Source organism: Cyclopterus lumpus, chromosome 5 (assembly GCF_009769545.1).
Source record: "Cyclopterus lumpus isolate fCycLum1 chromosome 5, fCycLum1.pri, whole genome shotgun sequence".
In the NCBI taxonomy this organism is placed as follows: Eukaryota; Metazoa; Chordata; class Actinopteri; order Perciformes; family Cyclopteridae; genus Cyclopterus; species Cyclopterus lumpus.
The window spans coordinates 8,763,920-8,783,366 of record NC_046970.1 but is presented as its reverse complement, the minus strand read 5'-3'; the positions used below and the strand labels follow the sequence as shown (position 1 = coordinate 8,783,366).

Here is a 19,447-nt window from a genome sequence, read left to right as displayed (position 1 = left end):
AAGCAGTGTTGCCAAATTTGCTTCCAGGGGACAGGTTTCTACCGTCGCACGGTACATACCTGTATCGGCCAAACCTAAAGCTAACCGGTTGCTGACTCGTAATTGATCTTTTACTCTCGACGCTTTGCAAGTTAGTAGGAAAGGGTATTGCTCCATAACGAAAAAGTATTCCATTAAAGTGAACATAGGGTACTGTATTTAAAAGTTTTAAGCATCCATCTTAATCTCCAGATGCATAATGAGGCCATACAAAGTTAGACGTTAGAGTGACAAGCTGCCTTCGTCAATCCCTTTACCTTACTGTATTTGTAATTGTATTTGCATGTGCATGACTGGTCTGTTTTTAGTCCTTCAGTGTGTTTACCAAACTTGCTGTGCTAAGGTCTGCTCAGACTAGGTGTGACATCTTGTATATTTGTACCTTTTGTACTGCTGTGCACTGACGGTAATGGTTGGATCTGTTTTTGTCTTCACTATAGTACCCCAGCAGTACATTTAGATATCAAATAATAATCAAGTAGTTTATTTTAGGAGCGCGTGTGCCCGCCAGCCAGTATTTTTTAACAATGTGGGAAACACTGGTGTGTTAGGGGGGAAAAACAGGAGAAGGGGAGAGAGAGTTATGTGAGAGATGATGAAAGAGAAAGGGTCTCCTCTTGCTGTTCATTTTGTGTGTATGGTCCCTCCCCCTTGGACTTGTCTCACAAATGGCCTCTGTTCTAGTGGAAGTGAAAAGACTTTGTTGAGCCTGCTGGTAATTTGAGCCCGGTATTCATGGCCAGACGAACGAACAAGGAAGGGAGGGAGGTGCTGGAGGAGCAAGCGAGGTAAAAGGCTTTCCTTCTTCGTATGGAATTTACCTCCCTAGTTCACCGTCTGGTTTTTTTGGAAGAGGCCCAAAGACTGACTCCCTTTGTGAGTTAGCTAGGATTGAGGTGGCTATTTCTGTGAGGCAGCTATCACAGGGACAATAAAGAGTCAGCAGGCTTTGATAAGGTTCTGGATTGGGGCACCATGGGACCCACATAACTTCCGTTAACCATTCGTACCCTGTTCTCAACTTAACCAGTGAGTCATGCTTAAAGAGGCACGGTCCTTGAACAACCAAAGTCCTAATCCTTTCCTGCTTGCTAGTATGTGTCTTCCGTATGTCCTCACCTGTATGTCTCTGTAGAAGCGTGTGTGCGTGTGTCCAGCTGGATGGGGTTGACATTCTGTTTGACAGTGAGCACAGCTGAACTGACCTTGACATTATTGGAAGTCCCCAGCCTAGCTGTGGTTGCCCTGGTGCTTGAGAGCAGTCGCTGTAGCCAGGGGACCAATACAGAAATGTCATGCGTCCTGTTGCTGTGGCTCTCTACTAGTAAACCAGCCTATATTTTAATGTCTGAGTTATGTTTAACATGTAAAGTGGTGAAAATCGGATAATTTCTGTGTCTTTCGGTGACTGTGCTAGAAGCCAGTTCTGCTCCTTGGTCTGTGAACTCTGGGAGCACAGGAGGGCCCTTTCTGATTTCTGCAGCCATCCGGCTCTGCAGTCTGACGAGCAAGGAGGCGGGGAGGATAGGGAGGAAGAGAGAGAGTGTCTAGAGTGTGGTTCAGTGTTTCAGCAGAGTATGGTCACATGATGAGAGGGCTGGGCCTCAAGTCGGATGACTCACCCCTCCAGGCGTCTGGGAGGAGGGCTCCTCCTCCTGGTTCCCTGTGTTAGTGCATCCTTACGGGAGGCTGGAGTTAGCAGAGCTGTACAGCCCCTGGTTGTTTTTCTGCTCTTTGAATAGTGCCCCTCCACCCCCACATGCTGGAAGACTTTGTATGGATGAAAGACAGGCCTATCAGACCATGTCCATATGCAGTTAGCGTTTCAGAAGGTGTGCGAAAGCTCTATGCTGCTTCTTACGTCAAATCCTTCATTGTCAACATGAGTCAGCAAATGTGGCTCTTCATTAGGCGTGTGCGGATGGTTTCCCTGTGTCACTGTTCAACAGCTGTTGTGACCTCTAGTGAAGGAGTCCTGTTTATACGTGGGACAGTGCTTCCATTTTGACCAGGCCTTCATGTTTTGTCAAGTCATTTTCCAGTCAGTACATGAATTGTGTCTGACTGGTGGCTAATCTAATGGGTCCGTTTGCATTAAAGTTATGTGGAATTAGTTGACTAACACCAATCACATTTGTTCATGGCAGACATTTCATAGCAGGAAAAGCACAGGAGACAATTGCATTCCATGTAGTTTAGTTTCCATGCCCCTGGTATTGTTCAATTAATTAGACCTGTGCTTTTCATCATATGGCAAAAAAAATCAGATGGAATGCAGTTATACTACCATGTGTATTTAATTATTTCTTGACTGGCCAGACCATTCCAAAAATTCAACTTGCATCAAAAGAGTGTGAAGAAGTAGCAGTTTTGACGTAAATGTATGGTGCTGCATAGAGATGTGCTGCCAACCAGCAAGGCCAAACTTCTGTACTTGGAGAGGCGATAGTGAGATACTGTCACGTCCAGTCTGTCCTCAGTCCAAAATGAGAGGGCGTAGAGCTGCCCCGAGGGATTGTCAATAATACATCCATGGTCCGTGTGTATTTTGATAGTTTGTTTATTGGATTAAAACCAAAGTGCCAGAAACAAGTTTAAAAACTCACACCCTCCGCTCATCCTCCCGGAACAGAGCATGCGGCAGCTGTGGGACGTACCCCAGTTGGCAGTTGTTTCCAATTCAACCAGCGCAAACCCCCGGCACGGGGGTCTAATCCTGGGGGACCACCCCGACTCCCTGCCGGTTCAGCACACTTGCTGTTGCTGCCATTGCACAGGTTAAATCCAGCGCCCCACTGGCTCGCTCTGACTCCCGGCGACGGGTTTTGTTCTGGCTGAATGCAAGTTGCTGCGATCGCTGACTGTGTGTGTGCCGACCGCGCTCCTGATGCGACTTTCTGCCACTTGGAATCCATAAACACACTACTACTAAATGCTGACCCCTAATTGTAGCATATGGCTTCATTTCACCTCTCTAAAGGTAGTTTGGATGGAAAACTCAATAAAAGCCCTCAGACTAAAAACAACAACAACAACGGGCTGTATGGCTAATTTATCCCAAAATACCCCCTGCGTGGAACAAATTGGTAGTAGAGATCAAACTGATTATCAGGTTGCTCACACTCTGATATGGTGTTGTGGTTGTTTTTGTTTAGTTGTTTTTTTAAGTTTGTCTTTCTTTTTCTTAAAGCTCCACTAATATTTATTTGAAATGTAATCAACCATTCACTAAATGTAAAATGTGTAAAGATGACATTAATCACCCATCTGTCAGAGGCATCAACCCTAGATGTATTGATCGCACGGTTAAAAACAAAGGCCAGAGAAATGCAGTTTCTTTTTTTTCATCCATCATATCACATGACACACCGAGTCATGTAGCAGTAAGATGGTCCGTATCAGGTCCAGGCTGTGTCAGTGAGTAACTGATGGTGTTGCTCTCTCTCTCTCTCTCTCTCTCTCTCTCTCTCTCTCTCTCTCTCTTTCTCTCTCTCTCTCTCCCCTTAGGCCCCACATGACCGTGAGCCGTGGGCTACGGCTCGGCGGCGCCCCACCTCTGAGTGGTCCGTCGCTGTAGTTGGGGACCCTGTAATTCCCCTCCTTGCCTCTCCTCCTCCCCCTCCCCCATCCCATCCCATCCTGTCCCTCCCCTTCCCCCCCTCCCCCCCCCCCTCTTCCCCATCTCCCACGCGTCGCTGTGCCGGACGTCATGAGCATAGTAATCCGCGCTGGGAGTCACCACAGCCTGAAACGTCTTACTCAGATATGGCTGCTGGATCAGAGTAAGTACTGGCTACAGGCTGGGTGGCTGTACCCTCATCATCAAGAACAATTCTGTTTGTTTACAACCTGGGTCTTATTTTTGGGGGGTTTTGCCCATCAGTTTATTAACCTCTTACCCCCAACTTAACTTGCTGCTGGTTGCGCTGACATTGCTAAAATAGAACAAGTACCTCAGGCTGTAAACAAACTTCCGTTTAACCTGATCATCTACGCCACTTGAATAGCTGCTGCAATGCAGGTGCTCTTAATAACAGGAAATGACTGGAAATAGCATACAAAGGCCAATGTTGAAACAGAAATGTTCCACCATGCTGAGCAGCACCTGAGCTTTGACTTACCGTGTGTAAGTAGGTGTGCATGCACACATTTGTAAATGCAGTGGAGCTTTACCATAAACAACAACGGTGTGTTCACTCTCGTCTTAATGTGTAATTCAGTGCTGAAGATGATGTTTAATCTGGGAGTTTGTTAATCACCTACGTCATTGTCTGACCACTCATGTTACTTGCCCTCATGAACTCTCTTCTTGTGTTTTTGTTGGCTCTTAGCAGTCGGGTTGGTGGAAACGAAATGTCATCAATACCCAAAAGTAATAATATTGCTGTTCTTGGGAGTTCTAGAAATTAATTTGCTGGCCGTTTTATTTATTGTGTTTTTCTGTGTGTTCTTTATTGTTAAAAAAAGAAAGAAAATGATGTAAAAAAACAGCCACAAGTAATCAATGGTCAGAACTATGGCAATAAGTAGTAGGGACTTTTCTTTCCATTCCATTAGAGGTTTGGAGTCAGTAACCTTCAGTGTTTTTTAAGGAGGACCCAGGGATTCCCTTCAGGAACAAAGTACTTTCTTTTACCCAAAGCAAAACAATACGTCCAATGCGACTTCACTTGTCCTATTTGTACACGCTTCTCTACAAATGTAGCACCGTGGGTTGTGATAAATATATGCTTCCTTTATTATCCTGTCAGCTGTTTTCTATCCTCTCCACAAAGTCTGCCGGAGAGATCCAAAGGGATGGAAAGTGCCAAAGAATAAACTTTACCAGACAGAAATAAAGGAAATATAGTATATGATCCTTCAGTCAGGCCGGTTTCACATTAAACACACAAAAACTAAGCAATGTAACACTGACTCCTGTCCAGGGCTAGAGAATAAACACAAGTACGGCGATTGGGGTTTTGTTTACCCGAACAAAGTATTTTCAAATTCACACATCTCAGTGATTGGAGAGTGCAACAGACTCACTTTAATCTTCATATCATCAGAGAATTGAGGGTCGTTGTAACTTAATTTGAAGCCATCACTTCCTGTTGTGTGTGTGATGTGATATTGAATAGGTGCATTGGGTGCAGTGTGTAAATGACCTGCTTAGCTATTTCTCATGCCAAATATAGTAACAGAACAAATGGTTGATTTATTATAATAAAGGTTTCACCACCCATCATTATGTTCATACACTCGCACATAAACTGCTTTTTTATGGTGTATTTGGTAGGGGGCCGTGCATCTTAATAAAACATCATCTGATGTCATCCTAGAAAAAACAGAATATAAAATATATATATATATATTTAAAAATACCAAGTGATTCGTCATTTATAAGTATGCAGAAACAATAATAAAGAAAGAATATAAGTAGAACCATCATTCAGGACACCCTTGTACTACATTGTCAAGTACTATTAAGACGACACAGGAGGCTCTTAAAGCAACTCATGCAAGCAAATAAATGAGGCATAATTATGTTGATAGAATAATGGGACTAAGGACAAAATTATGCTGCATTGTTGTACACAAAAAAACATGCAGAGTAGAAGCACAAAACATAACAATGATACAGTGCATGCAAGTCGATGAGGGACAGGGCAGACGAGTGATGGCAGACAGACCGAGGGAAGTTCAGCACAGACGGATTGAGGACAGCAAGGTGAAGTTACGCTCTGGTGGCTGACCGGAGCTTTACGACTTTGACAATAAGCTATGTAGATCACACAAAAGAAAACAATTCCTCAAAAAGATATTGTAGGATATTCCCCAAACACATGAGTAGTCTTTCCACAGCTCCCTAATGGATTTATGGTGGAACTAACTGACCTTAACTCAATTCATGTGATGCTGCAGGCAACCCAGAAAATGGGGCCTATTCAAAAGGCTACATATTCATGATGATGTGGGCCTTTTCTAATATTTCATAATACTATTCAAAGGGGTGTAAGTAAATGCAAGTACAAGTGATTCATAATAATTCTCATGTTTGGTCGCCCCTATGGATGCATGGCACATAGGGCTCTGTGTATAGGAGGGAGACTTGTCCCATGTTATCTCCACTTCAGTCGCGTTGAGTCGCATCTGAGGAAATGTCCACAGACAGCCTAAGTATGAACAGTTGCCACTTCTCTGTAGGTGAGTCTGAGATGCACCGTCTCCACTTGGATGCACAAAACCCAGGGTTTTTATATGAGACATTTGGATTCTTTTGACAATTTTAAGTGTTCCAGATTTTGAGGACAAACAGGGAAGGGGTAGGGGGTAGGCCAAGGTTCTGCACTATCTGGGAAGACCTCTGATAAAGGGAAAAAGTAGTTGCATAACATAATGGCCTCCTACATATCATTTCCTAAAAATCTGCTCTCCCAGGCTGGAAAGCCACCTCAGGGTTGTGGTGCCATCTACTGACTGTATTTAAACCATTGTTTACAAAACAGCCCAGGAAAATGCACAGTGACAAGTATGAACTGTTTTATGCATATGTTACTTTTTTTGTCATTTCTCGGAATAATAATATAAATTATATATATTTTTCCCCCAGCCCAGAGTCAGTTGAAGCAAGCCCTGCCGTGAATGAAAAAAACTACAACAACCACAGCTGTGGCAGCGCACAGAGTCATGGGTATCGGGGACTACCATATGCTGTGAGTTCATACAGTTCTTCTCCAATCATCGATTCTGATCATAGCATGTCTTTATTCATACAATGTGTATTACTCTCTTTTACTCAAAGGTAGACAAGTATAAACATTTAAAAAGCTAAAATAAGAACTCATTTTAATATCTCTAGTCTTTTCGAGTTTTCTAATCGCTATAGAACAGAGTAAAACTAAAGGTTGGCAGTGCTTCTCGTCTGATTGAAGACATGGATGTTTGTCCTACTTATTAGTCTTCTGTAACCACAATCCGTTAACAGCTATACTGTTTCACATACCTGTTTTTTTTTTTTTTTTGCCCTCATTTTCATTCGTCTCCATTTTCCGTTTCCCTTTTTTGCCTGAACACCCACGTTGTTTGAAGATGCAACAGTCTTCCGTTGTGTGTTGTCAGGATCACAACTATGGTGCGCGCCCCCCTCCCCCCACCCCACCCGCCTCCCCGCTCTCCCAAACCATCATTCCCCGCATGGACCTCAACGGAGTGGTACGCAGCTTCTCCCGCTACCACGACGCCACCGGAGGACAACTCGGACCGACAGCGACAGCTCCTCAGAAGAGGACGGGGCCGTGGCCAGCTGGTGTCACTGCAGCCTGACACCGGACGGCCTGCTCATCAAGTGTGACAACTGCAGGTGAGAGGACCCCGCCAAGTCTTGCAAACGACCAAACAGTCTTGTCATGAGAAAGTTGGGACATTTTGAAAGCCTAGTACTTATTTTCAGTTAAAATTCCATACATTGTGTGTTTATATATCAATTTTTTTTAACAATACTCCTGATATCAGGGCTCTTTTTACGACCAAGGTCACATTCAAATGCCATTCACTGCTCTCCGTTAGGACCCAGTTACCCACTCTGTTGAGAATGTAGCAGCATCAACAATTGTTTTTTAAAAAATTGGATACAAAATCTTATTTAGCTTTTTTATCGTCAAACTCAACAATTCTGGTAGTGTAGCCACAGTAGAGAATGTCATAACATCCTAATAAGAAGATTGGAGTATCCATGTGACTCTCCTCTATTTAGCTGTGTGATCCAATTAAAACCTCAAATTTAGGTTTGGTCACTCAAACTTAAACGACTTTCTCGTCTGTCAGAATCAGAATGAAATTGGTACTTTAGGTTTGTTTTCTATTTAGTCTGGTTGGGTTTCACAGTGGAAGGATTTAAGATAAAATAAATGAATTGGCTGAGGGGTGTTTATGAAGGAAAATAGTTTTAGTTTTGAGAGCTGCCTCTTCTATGCAGGGAATCTCAGACTTAATATTGCTGTCAAAAGTTGTTTCCCTTTGACTTGTCGTGGATCTGCTGTAGCTAGAATCCCTTCTCCAGTTGTGTCTTGAATGTCCTAATAAACATCACTATTTTTGTAGACTTTATTCAGCACATTCTGTTTGTTCTCTTCGGCCCAGATGTCCAGCAAACAGAAGTCCAAGTCAGTCCTCTCCCACTCTGCTTAACCTGTTGTGTTCTCACTGCGATCAAACTGCACTAAGTTTAGCCTAGATACGGTCTGAGAACAAACGTTCTCACACAGGTGGTCTGGAACTGGTTTACTGTGTTCACAACTGCTCAAACAAGTCTGTGAAGCAAAGTTTGTTTGTTTTGGATAGTTTTATTCAACCTCGTCATGTGCTTTATTACAATGATTTGACTTCATGTTTTGCATTTTGATTATGGCCTTTGTTTTTTTGCAGTGGACTGGACAGGAGGAAAGGAGCAGAAGGCCAACACAGAAAACCCGAAAATGTCTCCGGTACTATGTCTTTTGTCTTCTCTCGGTTAAATAAATTCTCCATCCTTTCTGTAAAGTGTTATCTGATGACTCTGTTTTGTTGTTGCTTTGTAGCTGGTGAGAGCAGTGCCACCGAAAGTGGTGACGAAGAGGTGTCGCCCTCCACCATCTCCTACACCGCCACCCAGCATACACCCACCAGCATCAAACTCACCGTCAACCGGGTCAAAAGGAGCAAGTCCAAAAAGAGAAAGAAGAGCACAGAGAAGGCCCGTGGAACACAGAAGGGCAAGAAAGTCAAGGTACGCAAACCTTACTGCACTTTTTTTGTATATATACTGCTTTCTCTGCACTACTCTGGTCAGATGCTAACCAACATGTTGTTGTCTCAGTACCTGTACTCTGTGCAATGACAATAAAGTGAATCTGAATCTGTTGGAATCAGACTGGATGCCTCTGGGGAAAAAAAATCTATTGAGGAAATTATCAGATCAAAGCCCAATATAGAGCTGTTATTATATTTGCTACAAGCTCGCTCCATTGAGATTACCTCAATGTTGTTATTGATTGCAGAACAGTTGCTGCTAAACATGTCCATGTATTGATATGGGTTCATTTTCCTTCCCTCAGGCTTTCAGAGAGGGTTCTAGGAAGTCCATGAGGATGAAGGTGAGGATTGGAGTTACCTGACGTTTATGTTAAAGGTCCCATCTTGTAGAAAGTCAGATGTCCACGTCTTTTTTTTATTATAAAGCCGGTCTAGCTGCTATATAAATACCGTGAAAGAATCAAAAGGCTCAATCCACGGAGAGAAACACACACGGCTCAGACACTGTTCCTTTAAACAAGCCATCACGACTTCCGTGAGCTTGTGATGTCACCGCGATACTGAATGTATGTAAGTGCGGCTAGAGTGCCGCTACAGTCATATCCTGTCCACAATGATGGCGCAGAGACGCTAAGAGCACAGATGCGGAAGATCCGGAAACACTGACCAATCGGAGCAGACTGGGCAGTCTTAAAGAGACAGGCGCTAAAACAGAACTTTCAGACAGAGTGAATACAGATACTTTATGACGGATAGTATGAGGAAAAATAGTGGGGTTTTTTAAAACATTGAAGCATGAAAACATGTTTTAGTAGAAACCCAAAGTACAAGTATGAACCTGAAAAACTCATGCTTCAACCGGCTCCGTCTCGTCCTCTGTCTAGAACTCAACAACGGAGGCCAGCGTGCTGGATGAGAACACGGCAGAGGGATGGGAGAGCAGGATCCGCCAGTGGACGGACCAGTACGAGGAGGCTCTGGCCAATCAATACAGCGCCGACGTCCAGACACTCCTCCAGCTACACCGCGCTGCCAGCACCCCCATCTCAAAGGCGGAGAGCAACACATCGGCGTCCCCTTCCACCACACAGATCCACGCCTCAGTTGACACCATGGACACCATCAACCGCACTGAGCTGGCCTGTAACAACACTGTGCTGGGCTCACAGATGCAGGTCAGCCCAAGTTCTGAACCAGACTCTGTATTGATTCAGCTTGTAAGTTGCAATGCGGGCATGTGCAACAAACAGAACCATTGCAAAATATGCCATGTAATCATTAAGGCTATAACAACACATGATATGAAGAATTTCACTGACTGATGGAAAATATAGAGAGGAAGTTTTTCCTCAAGTCATGCTAAAGACGGTCTTCCTTGGTCAGATTACGTCTTAGTTTGTGATTTTGCAGGTATGTCCTGCGGGGCTTGGGCGATATATGTTTTTGGGTTATACCATACCCTTTGGTGCATGTGTTCATACCAGAGTGAACATTCTGAAAAACTAATCTGAACACTGACAGGATATCATTTTGAAGTCAGAGTGGAGTTTTAAAATGTATTTTTATAAATTTAAATAAATTATTCACAAAATTGAAGTTTCATTTTTCTCTGAAAGAGAATTTTTATATAATTAAATTTGTATTTAATATTCATTCATTTTAAATGCATTTACACACTATTAACAGACCTGCGGACTAACTCAATGAATGGAACATCACTTTTATTTTGAAGTCAGTTCTTACCGTAATGCCTAGTGTATACCCGTATAGCAAAACAACATGGTGGGTTGTTTGACCATCTAACCTCATTTGTGTGTGCTGGCAGCTTACAAAAATTGACGGCTTACAAAAATGACAAGATATTAATATTTGCATGCGATATGTTTATTTACTACATCCCACGTAGAACAGGCGTCAGTTTATTGAGTATATTCCATATAGCGTCCACGTTTGTGCCCTGCCTGCATGGAGAATAACCAGTCACAATTGTGCCGTTCGCAGCTCCAGTTGGGTCGGGTAACGCGTGTGCAGAAACACAGGAAGATCCTACGCGCAGCCAAGAACCTGGAACCAGACACGCTCATCATTGAATATCGGGGCAAGGTCATGCTCAAACAACAGTTTGAAGGGAATGGGCACTTCTTCAAAAAGTAAGATCACGGTATTTGTGTTGTTGGGTTTCTCCGCATCATGCTTTTTGATGTTTGGGTGCAAAGATGCTCACAGAGATCCCAGTGTTGATACCACTGTCTTATTTTTTTTTACCAGACCCTACCCCTTTGTGCTGTTCTACTCCAAGTTTAATGACGTAGAGATGTGTGTCGATGCGAGGACCTTTGGAAATGACGCACGCTTCATCAGGAGGTCGTGTACACCCAATGCCGAGGTCAGCCAACAATCTCAATGCTTTTCTGTGTAGCTTTGAGCTCCGTCAGGCTGCTATCCTTGACCCTTTTAGCTAAAACAACTCACATATATTCCCTTCAGGTCCGGCACATGATTGCTGAAGGCATGATCCATCTGTGTATCTACGCCATCGGTCAAATCACAAAGGACGCTGAGGTCACCATTGGATTTGACTACGAGTTCAATAGCTGGTCAGTACTGCTCTTAAACCCTTTCAACTTTCAAGTATAAGTGGTGAGTGTCCATGTTCTGGCTAGAAAGTGTGTGAAGCAGGTACTAGTTTTCTTTTGGTTTCCATAAACCATTGTTGCTGCCTCAGGATGTCTTGTGTTCCATCCTCCAGTGTAATCCTCTTGCTCTCACACCAATCCCCCAGTAATTACAAAGTGGACTGTGCCTGCCATAAGGGCAACCAGAACTGCCCAGTGCAGAAGCACAACCTGAGCCCCAGGGAGAGCTTGCTCAGCGCCCCCTCACTGCTGCCGCCCTCCGCTCTGGCGGGCGCCGAGACCCGGCGGAGAAAAGCCCGCAGGAGAGAGCTAGAGAGCTGCCTCGCCAGTGACGGCAACCAGACCCTAAACCAGCACCAGGAGGCCAAAGAACTGCAGGGGACCAGTGACGCAGAGGTGTGTGTGTTTGTCAAACTTAGGATACATCCACACTACTACATTTCTGTTTTAAAACGCTTATCTTTTGCTACGTTTACACCTAGTGTTCACACTACTCTGGCGTTCTACAACCCCTAAAACGGAGGAATTTGAAAATGCTTCCAATGCAGTTTGGTTTGAAAACTCCAGGGTTACCTCGTAGTGTGGAAGATCGGAAACGTAGACCTTTTTTAAAATGACGCAGACCCCCGCATTCGCTACTTAATCTTAGCAGTAACGTCCTTCCCTGATTCGTCATGCCGCCAAAACACAACAAACAGCTTTGATTACTGATCGATTCCAGTGTTCAATTCAACATGGATAACTGATTGCAGGCATTGCTACACTTGTTGTATATACGAGCAACTCTTGTACAGTTAAATTCTGCATTTCAAATTTCAACTCTAGCCGACATGCAGAGGAAGCAGCTGCTGTTGGCGGGTGAGAGATGTGTTTTGACCAAATGTATTGACCCCGTAAACTTTAATCTTTATGTGTTCATTTTTAAAGTACATTTGATGTCTGAGAGAGATAGAGCACGACCTGCAGCCTTGTAACTATGTTTAAAAAATAAAATGTACTATAATACTCTGTAGGATTTTTTTGTAACTACAGAAAAACACAGGCACCCGCATGCCCAGTGTACATGAATAGTCATGTGATATTTGTTTTCAGGCATCTTTGTAAGTGTGCATTATTTCTAAAACAATGCTGAAATGCCAGTGTGGACGGAGCTCGAAAAGATGTATTATCTACAAGAGCCACTGTTGCTGTTATTTTTGGTAGTTGTAATCTTTTCATCATGCCTACTTCTCATTTTATGAATAATTTCTGTCATATGCTTTGAATGTGTAACTCTGTTATGATGATCATTCTTTAAACATGACATCTATTGTACTTCTGTCCATCCGGGGAGAGGGATCCTCTGTAAGGTTTATACTGAACAAACGTCCCGGGACTGAGGATGTCGTATGTGTACAGATTGTAAAGCCCTCTGAGGCTAAATTGTGATTTTGGGCTATACTCATTAAATGTATTTATTAGTGTGGATGTAGCCTTAGATGAAGGGATCAATCAATACAGTTACATTAATTTATGGTTCTACAAAGATCCTTAGCTTTAGCCCCAAAACGGGTAGTGTTCTAAAAACCGGGCTTGAAAATTTTAATGAAGCATGTTTTCCTCTATCAGGAGAGACTGCTTGATGAGCTGAACATGGAAGAGGGAGAGGAAGGCGAGGTGGATGAAAACGGGGTCGCCATCTCCAGTAAAAGAGTATGACATTTGGACTATTGTCTCAGTACAGTCGTTACACTAACCTAGCATTTCTGTTCTCTGCAACAATAGATTCAGATTCCAGCACAATACATCAGTACAAAAGAAAATGTTTACCGGTAACTCTCTGCCTGTGTAACTCCCTCCTGTGTCTGTGCCTGCTCATGTAGATGTGTAACAACCTGGAAAGGAGGCGCAAGAGAGTGGGAGGAGCAGAAGTCAAGGAGGAGGGTGTGGAAAGTGAGGACGGGGCGGGAAACCCTGCAGGGAACACTCCCACACCCCACAATGCCGGAGTGGGGGTCAGCACACGACGCTCCACTTATGTGATGGTCAGTGAGCAAAATCGGGATGTTCCGTCCACATCCACTAATCATTTTTTTCCTTTATTAAATGTTTTTTCCTTCATTCTCTTTCAGGACCCGCCATCTACTGAAGAAAAGACCTCATTACCCAACCTTCCTGCTCCCATTGCACCCCCTAAACCCGCACGACCCACCAAGCCTCGGCCCAAAAGTCGAATCTCCCGCTACCGGTCAAGTTCGTCCCAGCGAGCACGGCGCCAGCGCCAAGCCCTCGCCCAGCAAGCAGCAGCCGCAGCAGCGGCAGCGGCAGCGATGGCAGCAACGCTGTCATCAGCTGACCAGGGTGCCTGTCTGGACGAGGAGGGATCTCAGGGCCCGTATGGTTCTGAACACGGCCACGGAGAGAGCGGTCTGGGTGGTCATCTCCTAGACGGAGATGGCCATGGTCTAAACTGTATAAATAGAGGCAACTCGCGTTACCCCAAGACCAAGAAGGTTAGAGGACGTTAGACCTTGAAGGAAATGTAAATGCTCTAGCAAATGCAGAGTTAATCATTTATGTATCTTTGTTCTCAGTACCTGGTTACAGAGTGGTTAAATGACAAGGTCCCTGGAGGGGAGAAGGTCCACCAAGAGGTGCCCATTGAGCGCCCTCTACGGATAACCACTGACCCCACGGTGCTGGCCACTACCCTCAACATGCTGCCGGGCCTCTCCCACACATCACTCATCTGCACCACGCCCAGACACTACGTCCGCTTCGGCTCCCCCTTCAACCCCGAGAGACGCCGGCCTCGCCCGCTCCAAATGGACGGCACTTACGGCTGCTACAAGAAGGTGAGACATGCTGAAAGGTATTATCGAGAGATGGAGGACAGGGCTGTAGAAAAATACAATGAATGTTGTCATCTATGGAGAATTCACATTGAGTGCTCACGTTAGAAGCTTGTCTCCAGGTCCTTTTAACAATAAACCAAAAGCTGGAATTCGGAGCAGGATAGTTCAGGTGTTTTGGAGAGGTGTTCTACGAGGTACTTCTCCATAGTCAGTACCTACAGAGTGGGAGTCTGTAGAAACAGACAGGAGTAGCAGCTTATTTTAGTCACAGTTTCAATGTACGTCAGATTTAGAATATGTTCACCTGTTTACCTCAGGCAATCCCTTCTTACAGGAAACTGCAGCTGTTGTATCCATCAATGCTTTCTTCTAAGCCACCAGACTCCATTGGAAACAACAATAATTTTACCTAGCAAACCACGGGAGTAGCTTGTGTTATTGTGTGACTTTTAGTGTTTTAAATGGTTATTCACCAAAGTCACACAATAACACAAACCTGTCAAGGAAGTGCTTCCCCTGTGTTCTGCAAAGTAAAATTACAGTTTTGGTCAATAAAGTCTGATGGCTTTGCGACAGCATAGGTAAATACATATTCTAAATATAGTATACACTTGAACTGATGTAGCTTTTCTGGTGTCTAAAATACGTCCACAGCATTACATTGATTTGCTTTCATGCTGGGGCTCCTGTCTGTTTCTTTAAACTCCATCTACTGTACGCTTATCATACAACTCCACTCCAAAACACCCAAACTAGACCTTTAAAATGTCTTGCACAGTATGCTGTTGTTTTGGTGAAAAATGACCAGTGAGAAGAATTTCTTGTTTTTACCATCATTGGTCATGAAATTTATTCTACCTGTCTATACAAACCAACATGTTAATTCTTGTGACATCCAATCAGCTTGTAATATGTTAAATTCTATCCAAAACATTCTTCTATTATATAACTCAAGACTTTTCTGAGCTGTTGGGTTAAGTTTAATGAACTTAACAAACAAACAAACACTTTTTTAACCCGACATTACTGTTGTTTCGATGCAGAGATGGATAAAGCAGGTGGAGGATGAGAGCTGTTCAGCCAGTGTGGAGGATGGCACAGAGTCCACCTCCTCTCAGCAAAGTACCAGTAGCAGGTCCACCCCCAACCCCCTGTCAAGTGGTACGTACATCCCCACCTCCATCTGGATGATGCATTTATTTTGAAAGCACCAAAGCTGAACATTAGATCAGAACTAAGCAATTGGGTGGTATTATTCCTAAAAGTACAACTAAGTGAAGGGTGCAGTCCATGTTAGAAGCATGTCTCTCGTCTTGTTTTTTTTCTATACCCTCTTGATACTAGAAGTGTACGCTCTCCTGTTCAATCCAACTCACTTCACGTTTGTAAAATCCCAGATCTCAACGCACCGTTTAAGAAGCGGCGCTCTAAGTATGCGTCGGACACAACGGCAGCACCCTCGGACCACCTGCTTCGCCCGCTGTCGCCCATCACGCCGCCACTCCCGGAGGACTCCCTCCACCCGTCACTCCACAACCCCTGCGGCTCCCTGCTGCCCAACGGCCTGGTCTACTCGCCCATGCCCTCGCTGCCCGCCAGCCGCTGCAACACGCCGCTGCAATTCGAGGTAAGGGCACATAAACGCACCTAGATTCACTAATACAGCTGTCTGTCAGAGCTCACTTAGTGCGTGTGTTTTCACCAGTACCACCCAATTTGGTAAATCCTACAGGAGCACAAATTGTGAGCATCGATCATGGGCAGCTCGCTGACTTTTTTGAAGTAATGACGTAATGAAACCTAGTCTAGCCTCTACACATGAGCCTTTTTTATAGACTTATCAGGCAGAGAAGTTGCTGCTATATATTTGTTTTACATAGTTTTTTCAACATGAGCCCCAACCGCAGGATGTCATACAATGTCCCCGCTCACTCTGACGGCCGTAATGTTCGAGCAAGGCGAACAGTTATAAAGTCAAATGCTCACGAGCAACTTTCAGTGTCCGCCCTGCCGATCTGTTCCTGAATGGGCTTTTCGTTCTTTTTTTATGATGGTGTCTTTCCGAAATATAAAAATCATGATTGACAGACAGGGCCAAAACAAACTTCTCCTCAATTTACGATAGTGATGTGATCTGTGCTTTTCTAAAAAGTTCAGAGATTTTTTAACTTGGAGCACTCAGAAAGAAATACGCTGGCGCTTAGAAAGTCCGTTCAGCTAATTCAACATCTCCTCGAGTATATTTGTAATGAACGTAATTCAATCTTCATTATGGATTAAACATAGTGGGGAGAACAGCCGGACTAGCATACTGGTGAAAGTCAATTTGCTGTAAATCTGCCAAGGCAGACTGTTCAAATAATACTGAGTATTTGGGACACACCATGTGTGTTTAACAATCTGAGGTTTCTAAGAGCTTTTTCTTTTTGCTCTCTAGAACATATCGTCCCCGGAGGCGTCTCCTGTTCATCGGCCAGAGTCCATCTCTCCTGAGGTACAGTCTCTCTGACACTAACTCCTAATTGCGGATGCAAACAGTTAAACTCTATCAACTACTAAACGTTGTCTTGTTCATTTTGTACGCTCTCTCTTTCTCTGTTCTTTCTCCAGCCGTGTCTTCAGACAGACTTTGAAATCTCTCGTCCTCAGTTCCCCGACCTGTCCCTCCCCTCCAGTTTGGAGAGCCCTATGGCGCTGACCTCGGATGACTTTTGCCTCCCTGGAGGCCCTTCAGGCCACGACTCACAGGGTCCATCATCTGTAGGAACAAGCTCCATAAACCCAGCGTCCTGTCCATCCTCAGACCTCGCTTCCCAACACAGAGAGCAGGCCTTCAGGACAGAGTTCAACCTCATATACACCTGCTCGCCCCTCAATGCAAACCTGGGCAACCCTGTGGCCATGGACCGACACCTCTCCCAGTCCGAAGGTGGCTTTTCTCCAGCAGAGTCCTTCCACAGCTCCATAAGCGGTCAGGGGCCGCTGGGAGACGCGGGCCCCGGCTCCATGTCGCCCTATGGCGAGCCTCACTATGGAGGAGGCTACCCGGATAGTGGCACGCCTCCTCACACCAGCAACCCACCGCAAAAGAAGAAGGCAAGTTCTCCATATGTTAATGAGGAACATTTGAAATGTCTTTTTCTTTTTAAAATCAGCGTTTCATCTGTTCTTCTCCAGCACGAATGACTTTGAGTGTGATATGTGCCAAATGAAAAGCCAAACCTCATGATGTGCTTTTTCCCCTTGCTCCGTGTTTGCTCCTTGGCTTTGTCTTAAATATATCAATTGGTCCCTTTTGTGTCAGTTGGTCAAATCCAAAAGCAACAGGCATTTAAAAAAACATATTTAACCATTTTATGTTTCTATCTGAAATGATTTCGACTGTAGCTTTGACCCTTCCTCCCCCTCCCCCCCCTCGCTGCTCCTTGACACTTTTTGCCAAGTCTCTCTTCCACTTTTCTTCCAAGGCAGAGGGCCAACCAGCATACCATTAGTCTGCTGACAGGGAAGCCAGATTACCAGGCTATAGCTGTAAGAAGTGAATACAAGCCAGTACAAAATATGGTGAATATTCTCCCTACAACTACATCTTTAGAAGTGTGCATGTAAATATTGTTTCTTTGCATCTGCATACAACAACCCACCCCATGCTCCGACAGCTCCGCCCCCTCCCCCTTCCACCCGACCTGCATTGAATTACTACTCTATAGTTTTGAGGCAGCAGTTTTACGTTATTCTGCATTCCAGTCCAATCCATTGAAGCGTGTTCATCCATCGCCTTCGACACGGAAGGCCCGATGGTTCATGAGTCGTCCTTGCCGGTGTGGAGGTGAAGCCCACGTCTCTTTGCTCCATCTCATCATCCACCTCTACTACAAGCCACGGCTGCAAGGCTACAAGACATGCATTCCCACAAGGGGCTCAGGGGAAATAAAGGAGGTTCTCCCAGTAACACGAGTCAGCAGTCACCCGCAAATGTAACGTTAAACTGAGCGAACGCATTAATGCAGTCACGTCAGAATCCTGTAAATCCAAACTCGTGACCAGTCAGGCAAGAGGCTAGGTATTCTGAGAGAATATATGACAACAGACATGAGAATAAAGTACGGCTCTTCCATAGTTGCCCTCTAGATATTACAAATATCATTCCTCCATTTTATATTCTTAGTTTTACAGTAGTATTAGTGTGTTTTTGTTATAGCCCGGGATATCGTCTCAGGAGTATGTAGCTGCGATAAACCTACAAAATACTTGCATATGTAGGAAGGGGCCTTAATGTTTCAGTCTGTGAAGAACAAAAAAAACAAGTGGTTAACATCATATCCCGACATGAATCGCTTGGTTCAATGGATCGATTCATTGTGAAGCCAGCTCCTGGAATGTCATGTCTGTTCAGTTACCTGGGTTCAATCTTCAATGGCGATATATTCAAGTAAAAAAACAAAAACTGAAATTAATTTTTTATTTTTATTTTTTATTTTTTAACCAGCAATTTCATTTGTCTAACTTTAGTTTTTCTTCAAGGATATAGTTTTTGTTTATCAGCTCACGCTGAGAACCCTGCTGGACACCGTAGCAGTGGGATGATCCATCAGCCAATAGTTAAGCCATGTTATCCGAACCACTTTATTTGGTAACACTAAAAGTGAGCACACCTGAAAACTAGTGTAAACAGTCTGCTCTGTGAACTGTGATGGATATTTAGAGCAGGTAGTGTTTGTCACATCTCAGCAATCACAATGGTGTCAACACCAGCGATGGCCACAGTTACAAATATAAAACAAGTTGTTCTTCGCCATAGTTTTCCTTTTTAAACCATGTTTTATAGTATGCAACAGGCTAAGCATGGGAGACCTCTTTCATAAAACTGTAGAATTGGTTTGACCTAATGTGTAAGGAGGGTGGCTCTCAGACGGTTTAACAGACACGTACTGTAAGTCTAGCAGGACAGTCAAAGTAATGTCTCCACTGAAGACATCTTTGATATTTTGTGCTTGGTGGTTATTGGAGTTGTTCTGACACCAGCATCATAAATACTGAGACTGCTTAAATGCTGGATCGGGTTTCTGCGAGTCTGTGCACTGATCTGATATCACGTTATCCCGTCATTTATCAGCTCATTTATGCTACTCAGGAACAATAACAGGTGTCACTTGCTACCTGAGT

At 44.2% G+C, this 19,447-nt stretch overlaps 1 protein-coding gene across 1 annotated transcript in view; it reads left to right on the top strand.

The window, feature by feature from the left end:
- The window catches only part of setd5 (SET domain containing 5), a 33,909-nt gene that overhangs the window by 9,917 nt on the left and 4,545 nt on the right, over positions 1 to 19,447 (top strand). Inside the window, 20 exon segments of the mRNA XM_034532182.1 lie at positions 3,547 to 3,821; positions 6,632 to 6,734; positions 7,141 to 7,281; positions 7,284 to 7,381; positions 8,446 to 8,504; positions 8,598 to 8,785; positions 9,114 to 9,152; positions 9,696 to 9,986; positions 10,813 to 10,961; positions 11,080 to 11,197; positions 11,299 to 11,408; positions 11,594 to 11,843; positions 13,056 to 13,139; positions 13,310 to 13,471; positions 13,559 to 13,939; positions 14,021 to 14,281; positions 15,325 to 15,442; positions 15,679 to 15,908; positions 16,719 to 16,775; positions 16,892 to 17,377. Of these exon segments, the coding sequence (XP_034388073.1) occupies positions 3,547 to 3,821; positions 6,632 to 6,734; positions 7,141 to 7,281; positions 7,284 to 7,381; positions 8,446 to 8,504; positions 8,598 to 8,785; positions 9,114 to 9,152; positions 9,696 to 9,986; positions 10,813 to 10,961; positions 11,080 to 11,197; positions 11,299 to 11,408; positions 11,594 to 11,843; positions 13,056 to 13,139; positions 13,310 to 13,471; positions 13,559 to 13,939; positions 14,021 to 14,281; positions 15,325 to 15,442; positions 15,679 to 15,908; positions 16,719 to 16,775; positions 16,892 to 17,377 (3,600 nt within the window).